Genomic DNA, 11258 nt, shown 5'->3' with positions numbered 1-11258 from the left:
ATGTATAAAAAAAATCTAAAATGTTTTCGAATCTCGATGCTAATTCGTCTGGTTAAATATTTTCGCTCCTTTGTTTTTTCACTAACAGTTATTAGGTGGAGTGGCTACACGAAGAGTTTAGCAGTGGCAGTTCTCAAGTTTGATTCCCCACGAGTATTTTTCTTTTTGGTATTTTTAAGTCAAAAGAAAAAACATGTTTCACATTTGGTGGGCCGGCCCAGTCGCCAGCGATCCCGGTTCAACTAGGTGCCACGTCGACAATCCCTTCGATAAAGCGCCTAAGGTTTAATATAGTCCGGGATTAAATAGTTCGATGTGCTGATTTTAAGGATTTGAAGTTCGGGCCTCGATTTAGTTTTGGTCTACAAGTTCAAGGTTTCTTTTAGACTTTTTCCTACGTAAATGTAGTTTACAGTGCGTGTGATTATATGGATTTGAGATTTAGCTAACGAGGTACCTGATTGTAGAAAAGCGGACATTTGAGAGACGATCGGTAGAGAGATGTTTGAGGGGCCGTATTAGCTATATGCAGCCACTCTTGAAAAACGTTTGCAAAAGGGCCCGTGCGTTGCAACGGGAGATTTTTTTCATAATTGTCAATGGCAATGACCACATTTTATTGCATCATCGAGATACATTATTGCTTTCAATTTTGTGAAATCATGAACATTTTTTAAAACTCGTGCACATATTTGAAATTATGGGAAAAAAATTAATTTTATGAAAACTTTTACAAATTTTTGAACATTTTCTAAAATCAAGAACATTTGTTGAATTCATGAACATTTTATACTATTTGTAAACATTTTTAAAATTGTGAACATTTTTTATTTTCTTTTTAATCTTATGTGCAAATGGACGAACCAAACAACGGATGAAATCTGGTAATAAGCGACATACAAAAAAAGGGAGTAAGAAACGTCCGTGCCTTTAATAAAAAAAGAAAAGTACTAATGAAGGATGCAACATAAATATAGTTTTAAAAATAATTAACATGCAAGATAACATTATATTTAGAATCTGCAATTTTTTTTGGGCGATTTCCATATATAACATACTAAATTTGGAGTTCGGGTTTGAAAGATATGAATATTTTTAAAAATACTTGAATTTGCAAAACAATATTAAAAAGAGAATATTTTGGCCGTAATTGTACTGTGTAGACCATCCGTTAAGCGGCACTTAGCAAGGTAACTCTATATTACGCCAACTGAAATTCGCGAAAAAAAAAGCTGCAAAAATTGGGACGAGCCGGGTTCAAACCCAGGTCTCCTGCATGGTAGAGAAAGGCCTAAGCTAGTAGGCTGGTTTGTCTACTTGGGTTGTCTAAGGGCATTTCGCTACATGAACCAGAGGTTATCGGCGGCAACTTAAGAAAAAAAAAAGAATCGTTTTCCCACTTACGGGTGGCATTGGTGGGTAATTTTTACCAACTTAAAGTGTAATTTTAATGACGGACGATCAGAAGCGATAGCCGCTTTAGTAGTATATATATATATATATTATTATTATTAGTTTGTTTATTCAAATGATGTGTGGCAGTCAGATAAGGCTTTGTCCTTTCTCATCATCTAGATGAGATTTTAACAAATCCGTATTTTTTCAGAGAAGAAATAGAGCACGAGGGCCTGGTGGAAATAATAAAACCGTGCCAATAGAAAAACGGGGAGAGCTGACCGTAGACCGGGCCCGAAGCGCGTCGCGTTGTGCGCGGCACACGCCATACCGCCGCCGGCACCACACCGGGTCACCACCAACCACCGTCCCCCTCCGGCTCCAAAAGCTCCAGCCTTTCTTCCTTCCCACTCGTCCTCCCACCAGCCCGAGGCGAAAACCAGTTCCACGTCCCCTCCACCCTCCTCTCCACAGCCCGCGGAGCCCAAGAACTCCGAGACACATCAGCCGGTTATCCACGGCTATTCGCCTGCATCAATCTGGTCCGCAGAGAGAGGAGAAGCCTGCTGCATTCCTCGCCTGATGATGGCGAGCACCAGCACGGCCTCCGCGACGGCCGTGGCCGGCGCGTTCGCCGCCGCCGGCGCCAACAGGCCGCGGGGCTCCGCTGCCTGCCCGAGGGTGCCCGCCGGCGGGCGGCAGCGGCTGTCCTGCGTCGTGCGGTGTGACGCCGGCCCCGGGGTCCAGGCCCAGGCGGCGGCCAAGGCGGCCAGCGTCGCCGCGCTCGAGCAGTTCAAGATCTCCGCCGACCGTGAGTTCCTCCTCCTCTCTCTTCCTCCCCGCCCCGAATTGGCTGCTGTCGATGCGATTCCTGTAATCCTGTGATGTGGGATCTGCGATTATGCCAGTATGATTTAGCTTGCCTCGTTTGGCGGTGCGCGAATTGAGGGATCTTCGCGGTGGGAGTTGGTCAACAAATTTCCGAAAGTTGGGAGTTGGTCAACAACTTTTCCGAAAGTTGGGAGTTGGTCAAACATTTTCGGTGTACTGACCAGTAGGTGGGAATCGGACATTTTCCAAGTGTATATAGCGCAGGAAAGCTTGTTTCTCTTGTCGTTTTTACTCTGCAGTTGGAGTCTATCACTAACATAATACACATTTGGAACATGCTTCATTTCTGTATTACAAGCATGTACATCAGGATCTTCAAAATTTTCAAGTGTTTATGATGACTTGCAGTTTGATTTCAGTTGTATTATCTCATAAAATTAGAAACTTCTGGGCCTCTTTCAGGCATCTGACAATGTTTTGTTTTCACTGCCAGGCTACATGAAAGAAAAGAGCAGCATTGCTGTAATAGGCCTCAGTATACACACAGCACCGGTTGAGATGCGTGAAAAGCTCGCGGTCGCAGAAGAGCTATGGCCCCGTGCTGTTGCAGAGCTAACCAATCTTAATCATATCGAAGAGGCTGCTGTTCTTAGTACCTGCAATCGAATGGAAATTTATGTGGTCGCTTTATCCTGGAACCGAGGCATTAGAGAGATTGTAGATTGGATGTCAAAGGTAAGGATTCGTTTATCAAATGCTCATTTGCTTGTCATTTTGTTGTTGTTCAAGAACACAGTTTGGGTAGAAGCTCTAACGCTGTACTGCTTGTTTTTGCAGAAAAGTGGGATCCCTGTTTCCGAGCTCAGGGAGCACCTCTTTATGTTGCGTGACAGTGATGCGACGCGCCATCTGTTTGAGGTTTCTTCTGGGCTCGACTCTTTGGTTCTTGGAGAAGGACAAATACTTGCCCAGGTTAAACAGGTTGTCAGAAGTGGGCAAAACAGTGGAGGCTTGGGGAAGAACATTGATAGGATGTTCAAGGATGCAATCACAGCAGGAAAGCGTGTCCGCTCTGAGACCAACATATCATGTGGCGCCGTGTCGGTTAGCTCAGCTGCGGTTGAATTAGCCCTGATGAAGCTTCCAAAGTCTGAATGCTTGTCAGCTAGGATGCTTTTGATTGGTGCTGGCAAAATGGGGAGGTTGGTTGCCAAGCATTTGGCTGCAAAAGGATGCAAGAAGGTCGTTATCGTGAACCGCTCAGTTGAAAGGGTGGATGCCATCCGTGAAGAGATGAAAGACATCGAGATTGTGTACAGACCTCTCAAAGAGATGTATGAAGCTGCCGCCGATGCAGATGTCGTGTTCACGAGCACCTCATCTGAATCTCCATTGTTCACCAAGGAGCACGCAGAAGCACTTCCTCCTGTTTCTTGTGCCCTTGGCGGTGTTAGGCTTTTCGTCGACATATCCGTCCCGAGGAATGTCAGCGCCTGCGTGTCTGATGTTGGCCATGCACGAGTGTACAATGTTGATGACCTGAAAGAGGTGGTGGAAGCCAACAAGGAAGACCGGATCAGGAAAGCAATGGAGGCCCAAACAATCATTTCAGAAGAACTGAAGCGGTTTGAGGCTTGGAGGGACTCTATGGAGACCGTTCCAACCATCAAGAAGCTGAGATCATACGCCGATAGGGTCAGGGCTTCAGAGCTTGACAAGTGCCTGCAGAAGATCGGAGAAGATGCTCTGACCAAGAAAATGAAAAAATCCATCGAGCAGCTCAGTACTGGCATAGTGAACAGACTTCTCCACGGCCCATTGCAGCACCTGAGATGCGACGGCACCGACAGCCGCACCCTTGATGAAACACTTGAGAACATGCACGCCCTCAACAGGATGTTTGGCCTCGACACCGAGAAGGCGGTCATGGAGCAGAAGATCAAGACAAAGGTGGAGAAACAGCAAACCCAAAACTGAGATCAGCAGTCTAGTTTCTGCCTGTAGATCTACATATACTCCCAATCTGTCCTGACTCTAATTCCAATTTTGTTTAACCATCTCTTACTGGGCCCTCCTTGGTGAGTTCGTCCATTGTATAGTGAATTGGCGCCTGCCATTGCAGGCGCCAAATATGTTGAGACAGCAAAATGTTTGTACTCCAAAACAGCTTTTGTGCATTATCATGGATGCTGCAGCATGGCCTCTGATTCACAGGAAAAGCGGAGGAAAATACATAGAAATAGAAAAATTTCTCTAGTGGCAATATTCATTCATGTGATTCAAATGAATGACTCAGACAAAAAATGGATGGATTTTTCCTTTGGTTTGAGTTCCAAAGAAACAACCAAGCAGTTCTACAATCCACACTAATCTCTTTCTCTATTTCTACGTAAAAAACAAGAAAATGCCATAATTTGCATAATACCAATCCAATATTATATTAACATGTGTATGAAATTAATTTGATTGCTTTTTAGGATTTATGTTTTTCCTATTCCTGTGAATCAATCACTCAATCCCGCAAAGTTCTTGTGTTTATATAATCCTCTGTTTTACAAACCAAGTGAAGAAGGACAAGCTCCATCTGGTTTTTACGTGCCACTACATGCAATTCCTGCAGTATTTAACTCTTAAAACCTGAGATACTGTTAGAACTACCGGCCTCCTCGTTGCAACCGTACACTGAAATTATTCATGGATAGCGACTGTTGCACAGTGTGGTCATTGTTTCAGTCTTGTTGTTAAATCTCTTTTGCATGCTTCTGTCTCTTGCCGTAAAAAATTGTTGTAGATTGGGTTGCTTCCACTGATCTTGAGGATTCAACTGCCACCGAGGTTTGAACAACTCATAGTATGTAGTATGCTTAGCTCGAAGGAAGATGCAAATTCAGTTAGCGGAGATGCAACGAGGAAGATGAACAGGAATAAGTGCAGTCAGTCTCGGGCTTGGGCTTGTCTTTGAGACAACACAGATGCATCAAATGACCGATAGCACGTTGTGGTGGCCCACGCCTATAAGCCCGCAATGCCTCCACCTTGTCGTCGGTGGAAGGCATTTGAGTGCTGCCCGGTCCACGACGGTCCTCAGCCGGAGCCATAAGATGAAGACCCAGCACTGGTCACCATTTTTCAGGTCATAGCCACCGCTTCTTCCTGCAAACCTCAGGAAATATTATCAATTAGTAGATCGTACTGTTAATTAATTCCAGGCAAGGGCGTTTGGTCTAGTGGTATGATTCTCGCTTTGGGTGCGAGAGGTCGCGAGTTCGATTCTCGCAACGCCCCTTTAATTTTTTTTCCTTTTTTTTTCTTTAATTCTCACCTCTAATTGCTGTGAATTCCTTGCCGCTCCGATCGCTGTTCGAAAGTAATCTCGAACTTCTATTAGCTTACCCTAGATCCATCTAATATACGTCCTCCAAAGTTTCTCTTGAACTGAAATATATCACATTATATGCAACCTTGTTTTCCTGCTCTTCATCAATCAAGTTTTTCAGCATGCTGTATGTGTTACAAATTTAGTTTCTTTGGAACAGAAACAAATCACACTAGTAGAACGTCCGTGCGTTGCCACGAATTATAATGCATATAAATGGATCGAACAAATGAACTAAGGTCGTCTTCAAGGTCGAAGCTCATTTCTCCTTTGGGCGTGTTCAGTCATCAAATGTGCACCCAACAAGCTCCCCAAAATTAAACCGTCGTTTGGACAGTACGGGCTCCCCCAAATCCAGACCATATGCGGGGAAGAAATGTCATTGTCCAGATTATCCGCCATATTATTTCCAACACGTGTGGACCCAACACAAAAATCTTACCCCACGACACACCCTTTCCTTTTCCTAATAGAACCCTCTCCTTTAGCACCGAGTGATGCACACCTCACCTTCATCACGGTGTCCTCTCTCCTTCACACCATACTTCCCCATAAACCACCAAAGAGGGGTCCCTTGCCAACCTCACCTCTCTCCGCCGTGATCCCTCCCCCGCCACCAAGGCGTGCGCCCGAGTCCATGCTGATTCAAAGATCCATCGTGAGTTGTAAGAAGGCATTTAGCAAGTTTACAAATGGACCAAAAGTGAATTTATTCACATAGTTGGATTCCCTGTGCGTTGCCACGGGCTAAAAAATTATATATGTACAACAAGAGATATGCTAACTAAATGTTTTTACAAAGAGAAAGGTTGTGTGATATGAGAGTCGTATACTATTTACATGTGATGATATCTCATGCTCGTAAACCTGAGAATAGTTTCAGATCCAGATTAAAACCAACCCAAACCACACGACTTCCTTCCCAGCTACCAATCCAATCCAAACCAAACAATGAGGTCTAGAATCCAAACCAAACCAAGCTAGGTGTATTTTCCATCCAAACCAATCCAAACTGTTTCATTTTTTTTGGATTAAATCCATAGTTTCAAACTATGGACAAGCTGTTGTTTTCCAACCATGAAGCTACTAGTCACCTGCTCGGTCGTCTGTGCGCTTAATGGAGAGATACATGGTGATGCTGCAGTCGCTGGTCTGAGAGAGAGAGAGAGAGAGAGAGAGAGAGAGAGAGAGAGAGAGAGAGAGAGAGAGAGAGAGAGAGAGAGAGAGAGAGAGAGAGAGAGAGAGAGAGAGAGAGAGAGAGAGAGAGAGAGAGAGAGAGAGAGAGAGGGTCACCGGTTTGTTCGTGAGATTAGAGATTGAAACGATTTAAGACCGATTGGTCTGTGTCCAGACCGATCCAATCCAGTCCAATAAATGTTAAAGCCCAAACTAGACCAGATTATATTAGAGCTTCGGACCATTTAAACCAATCCAAAGACAACCTACTAGAAAACCAAACTAAAACTTTGGTTCCAACCCAAACTATTCACAGGCTTACATGCTCGTGACGTGGTAGATAAATGCATATCCTCGTCATCTTCAGGCCCCCTCCCTCTTCTCAGCCACCACGTGATACTCCGCTTCCTTCCTCCCACAATACTTCCCCTTGTTTTCTTCCCCGCACATCCACTTGCATCAAAATATTAAGGGGCTTGTCAAACTTTGACAGTTTTCAAAGGTTCGTCATCCCCTTAGATTATAGATAACTTATATGTGCCCCGAATAAGGATAATGAAAAGGACACCAAATGTCCCGTGAGAAATAAATTCAGGGTGATATCTCATACTCTATGCAATCAATTTTCAAGATGATCTCTTTGTAGCTTTTGTCAAGATTGTGGCACTGGCACATTCCATAGAATAAACAATTCGGTGCTGACTACGGAATTGATTTAATAGTCGAAATGTGCCTATGATAAATAATGTTTACTCAAAACAATTTTTCTAAGAAAGGCGGATAATTTTCTTAAGCCAAAAAGGAGAGAGTTGGGTTCATCTCAAATTATCGCATATATTAGAAGTAGAGAGTCGAAAAACAATTAACAAAATAGAAAACCATGTTATATGTACCCCATGATGGCCTTTGTTTGTATGGTTACAACAGTTTTGTGAAGCAAACAGTGACAATGAAGACTCAATAGCATGGACTTACTATATTTTTAGAAATGTTAGTCACATATAACCTATAAATTTATTTTTCAAAATTCTTAAACATACAATAAAATTGTGCCATTGTGTATAGTGGCAAGAAATATAACTACAAACTTCTAGTTTGACCAGCCATGCGCAACAATTGGTATGAATATATAGTTATGATATTGCGCCAAGACCAAGTGGAGAAAATATGCATGCAAAAGGAGATCAACAATAAAAAAACTTGATGCATAACTACCCAGAGAAGAGGGTAGTACAAAAATTCTATACTGTCCAATGAAGATTGTAACTCAGAGCAAGCAATTACCACAAAACCGCACCTTTTTTTCTATTTCATGTAGAAAAGAACACAAGCTATCATGTTAACTTTTATCCAAGACCTCAATTTATTTCCTGCAAACAAAATATGCACATCGGAATCTAGTCTGAAGATGAAGGGTAATTTTGAACAAAAATGTTGCCATGAAAATCTATCTACCATTGACTATACAAACAACCTACTTGATAACTACAAAGAAATAATATTGAAACTCTTTAACACAAAGCTGGTAGGGGGTTCATTCATAATCAGTAACAAAAATGGTATATACTCCCTCCGTTCCTTTAGGTAAGGTGTATTATTTTCAGCACGGTGACCAAGGCATATAATTATAGACATGTTTGGACAAAATTACCCTTGGTAAATTTATTTGTTAGTGGCAAGTAAATCAGTTACTCAAGAAAAGTATGAGATACATGCAATCGACAGAGAGATACTTTCCTTCTTTTGCTACAAGGAGAGATACAGACAATCAGGAGGGAGATACTTTCCCTTTGTGGCACATAGCAGCATTACAGCTTCTTTGGTTCCATCTGACCACAGTCATAGCACTGGTGCCTCTGCCAATGGACCTATGGCGCCAATGGAGCAATAGATTCCCGATTTGAACATGGCAGCTTATCCATATGGGCCAGAGCCTGCTCCTCTGGTCCATCAACAAGTCTTGGAAGCACCAGCCCAACATATTGATATGACAGCCCTGGAGCCTGTTCATGAGGCCCACCCACCTGTACCAGCAACTCCTCGGGCCCATCAGTTGGTTCCTGATCCACTACTGGAAGCCATTATCCCCCAGTGTAACTCCTCTCATAGAAACACTTGGGATGACCCTATGCTAAATGAATTTCTCTCTGCTGGCTGCCATGATCTTCTCATTGCTCCAAAGGAAACAGTAAACAAGATGCCTTCTGAGACTAATCCTCTTGATGTTAATGGGATCACACTGGAGAAAGTTTTCTTCCCTCAGTAGGAATTGACTGAGCAGGTTGTGCCTCCTGCCAAGGATGTTAACATAGCCCAAGATACTGCTGGTGATCTGCCTCTCTCAGACATGACTGCTCCTCCTGGTTTTTCCATGCCCATCTATGCTAATCAAATGCACACTACTTGCCTAGGTTTACAGATTGATGAGGTGGTTCATAATCTTGAGGAAGAGGTCAACCAACCTATTCAACTGGATGAAGAAGCCTTGTTGGGTAAAGAAGGTGCTCACATTTGGAAGAAACACTTTGCTCCCTCTCCTTCCAGCACCAAAGTTATTCAGGTACCTACAGAATGGATCAACTTCTTATCTGTTATACTTCTGTCACCTGATAAATTTCAATGGGCCACTAAATTCATCTCTTCCAATGTGTGGGATATCATTCAGAAATCACCCACTTGTCAATCTCACCTACCTTTTGCTATCCCAGATCAATGTCCTAGTGAAAACTAACTTGCCTGCATTCTTGCTTCACATACCCAGGACTCTCAAGGGGTAGAGAACCTCTCTCCTTCAAAGCACTACAGCACTAAGCACATCTCAGCATCTTCTACTTCTGCCCTCCACAACAACAGAAAAAGAGGAAGGAGAATGTTCCACTGGTTGAAACTGAGGTAAGAAGAAGCTGTAGATTACAGAAACTATCTAAAGGCTTTAATAAAAATGTGTGCAAAGACAAAGAATGGCTGGCTTGTCATGCTGCACCCCCAGTCCTCTCAACTAAAATTATTAAGAGTCTGAACACCTCATTTTGCAAGGTGGCTGGAAAGGAAACCAGTGAGGAGTTGCTGAGCAAGAAAGCAAAGAAGGGGAAGTCTGATGATCAAGCACTTGAGGGTGCCAAGCAGGCTAAGGACAAGAAGAAGAAATGATAGTAGTAGCAGGATTACCAGAACTAGCATTGAGTGTAGTGAGCCCCTCTGTTATTGTGCTATTGTAATGCAATGATCCACATGTACTGCAAACTTATTGCTTATCACCTCTATCATCATTGCCCTGCTTTTGTCACATTTTTTGGGCTTCCTTCTTTGGTGCTTGCTAAACGTAGTTTTGATGCTTTGATTCACGGGGAACAGTATCATGGCTTGTCTCATGTCTCATTTGAGCAGAAACTGGAACATTCTCAACTGGAATATTAGGGGTCTTAACGATCCTAAGAAGTGGACTGCTATTTCTAATAAATGTGCTGAATCCAGATGCTCCATTCTCTATCTTCAGGAAACCAAGAAAGAACTCACTCATCCATCCTTTATCAAAAATTTCTGCCCTATAAACTTTTCTAAATTTGAATTCCTCCCATCTGTTGGTGCTTCTGGTGGCCTTCTGGTTGCCTGGAATGACAATGCCTTTTCTGGACAACTCATTCACTCAAACAACTTCTCCCTCTCCATTCAGTTCACTTCCAAACATAATGGGGATTCTTGGTTTCTCTCTAATGTGTATGGACCTTGCCAGCATGATCAAAGAACTTTATTCCTTGTCTGGTTTCAGAATTTTCAGCTGCCCCTGAAGGTGCTGAGTGGATTGTTATGGGAGATTTTAATTACATCAGGTATCCACATAATAGAAACAGAGATGGAGGGAACTTCAATGAAATGCTCTCCTTTAATGAGGCCATCAACAAACAAGATCTTATTGAGATCCCCCTCAAAGGTAGGAAGTACACATGGAGTAATATGCAGGATGCCCCATTACTTGAAAAATTGGAATGGTGTTTCACTTCTGAGGCATGGACTCTCAAGTACCTTGCAACCTTTGCACATCCTTTGGCAAAGACCACATCAGATCATATCCTAATTAAAGTCTCTATTGGGTCCAACATTCCTAAATCTAATGTCTTCAGATTTAAGAATTTCTGGCTTGAGCACCATCAATTCAGGGACATTGTTCAAACTATTTGGGTTCAACCAGTGGATGAATCTGACAGTGCCAAAGTGATTGCTACTAAGTTTAAAAGACTGAGAAAAGGACTAAAGAACTGGTCCAAGGAAATTTCAGACTTGAAGAAGATTATTGATAATTCTAACTTCCTCATCCTGTGCTATGACCATATGGAGGAGTTTAGATATCTATCAGATGAAGAGATTAATGGTAGGAGGATTCTAAAGGAGCACTTGGCCAATACATTGGAAAATCAGAGGAAGTACTGGAAGCAGAGAGCCACCATTAGGAAGATTCGGATGGGTGAAGCAAACACTAAAT

The 11258-nt window shown here is 42.8% G+C and overlaps 1 protein-coding gene and 1 non-coding gene across 2 annotated transcripts; both read left to right on the top strand.

The window, feature by feature from the left end:
- The first annotated feature begins 1745 nt into the window (after positions 1-1745).
- Positions 1746-4409, top strand: LOC123159657 (glutamyl-tRNA reductase 3, chloroplastic). The gene is made up of 3 exons (XM_044577482.1): positions 1746-2206; positions 2720-2961; positions 3064-4409. The coding sequence occupies exons 1-3, from the start codon at positions 1978-1980 to the stop codon at positions 4201-4203; spliced, it is 1611 nt and encodes a 536-aa protein (XP_044433417.1). The 5' UTR covers positions 1746-1977; the 3' UTR covers positions 4204-4409.
- A 1030-nt stretch (positions 4410-5439) lies between these two features.
- Positions 5440-5511, top strand: TRNAP-UGG (transfer RNA proline (anticodon UGG)). Its single transcript has one exon. It is a non-coding gene; the product is annotated as a tRNA-Pro (tRNA).
- The last annotated feature ends 5747 nt before the right edge of the window (positions 5512-11258 follow it).

Source organism: Triticum aestivum, chromosome 7B, assembly GCF_018294505.1.
Source record: "Triticum aestivum cultivar Chinese Spring chromosome 7B, IWGSC CS RefSeq v2.1, whole genome shotgun sequence".
Taxonomy (NCBI): domain Eukaryota; kingdom Viridiplantae; phylum Streptophyta; class Magnoliopsida; order Poales; family Poaceae; genus Triticum; species Triticum aestivum.
The sequence above is the reverse complement of the archived record's forward strand: the minus strand, read 5'-3'. Positions and strand labels throughout refer to the sequence as shown.

Excerpts from the sequence above, each read along its gene's own strand:
- LOC123159657 (XM_044577482.1), top strand. The coding sequence starts at position 1,978 with ATGATGGCGAGCACCAGCACGGCCTCCGCGACGGCCGTGGCCGGCGCG. Across the intron at positions 2,207-2,719 it reads GTTCAAGATCTCCGCCGACC|GCTACATGAAAGAAAAGAGC; the intron begins GTGAGTTCCTCC and ends TTTCACTGCCAG. Across the intron at positions 2,962-3,063 it reads TTGTAGATTGGATGTCAAAG|AAAAGTGGGATCCCTGTTTC; the intron begins GTAAGGATTCGT and ends TTGTTTTTGCAG.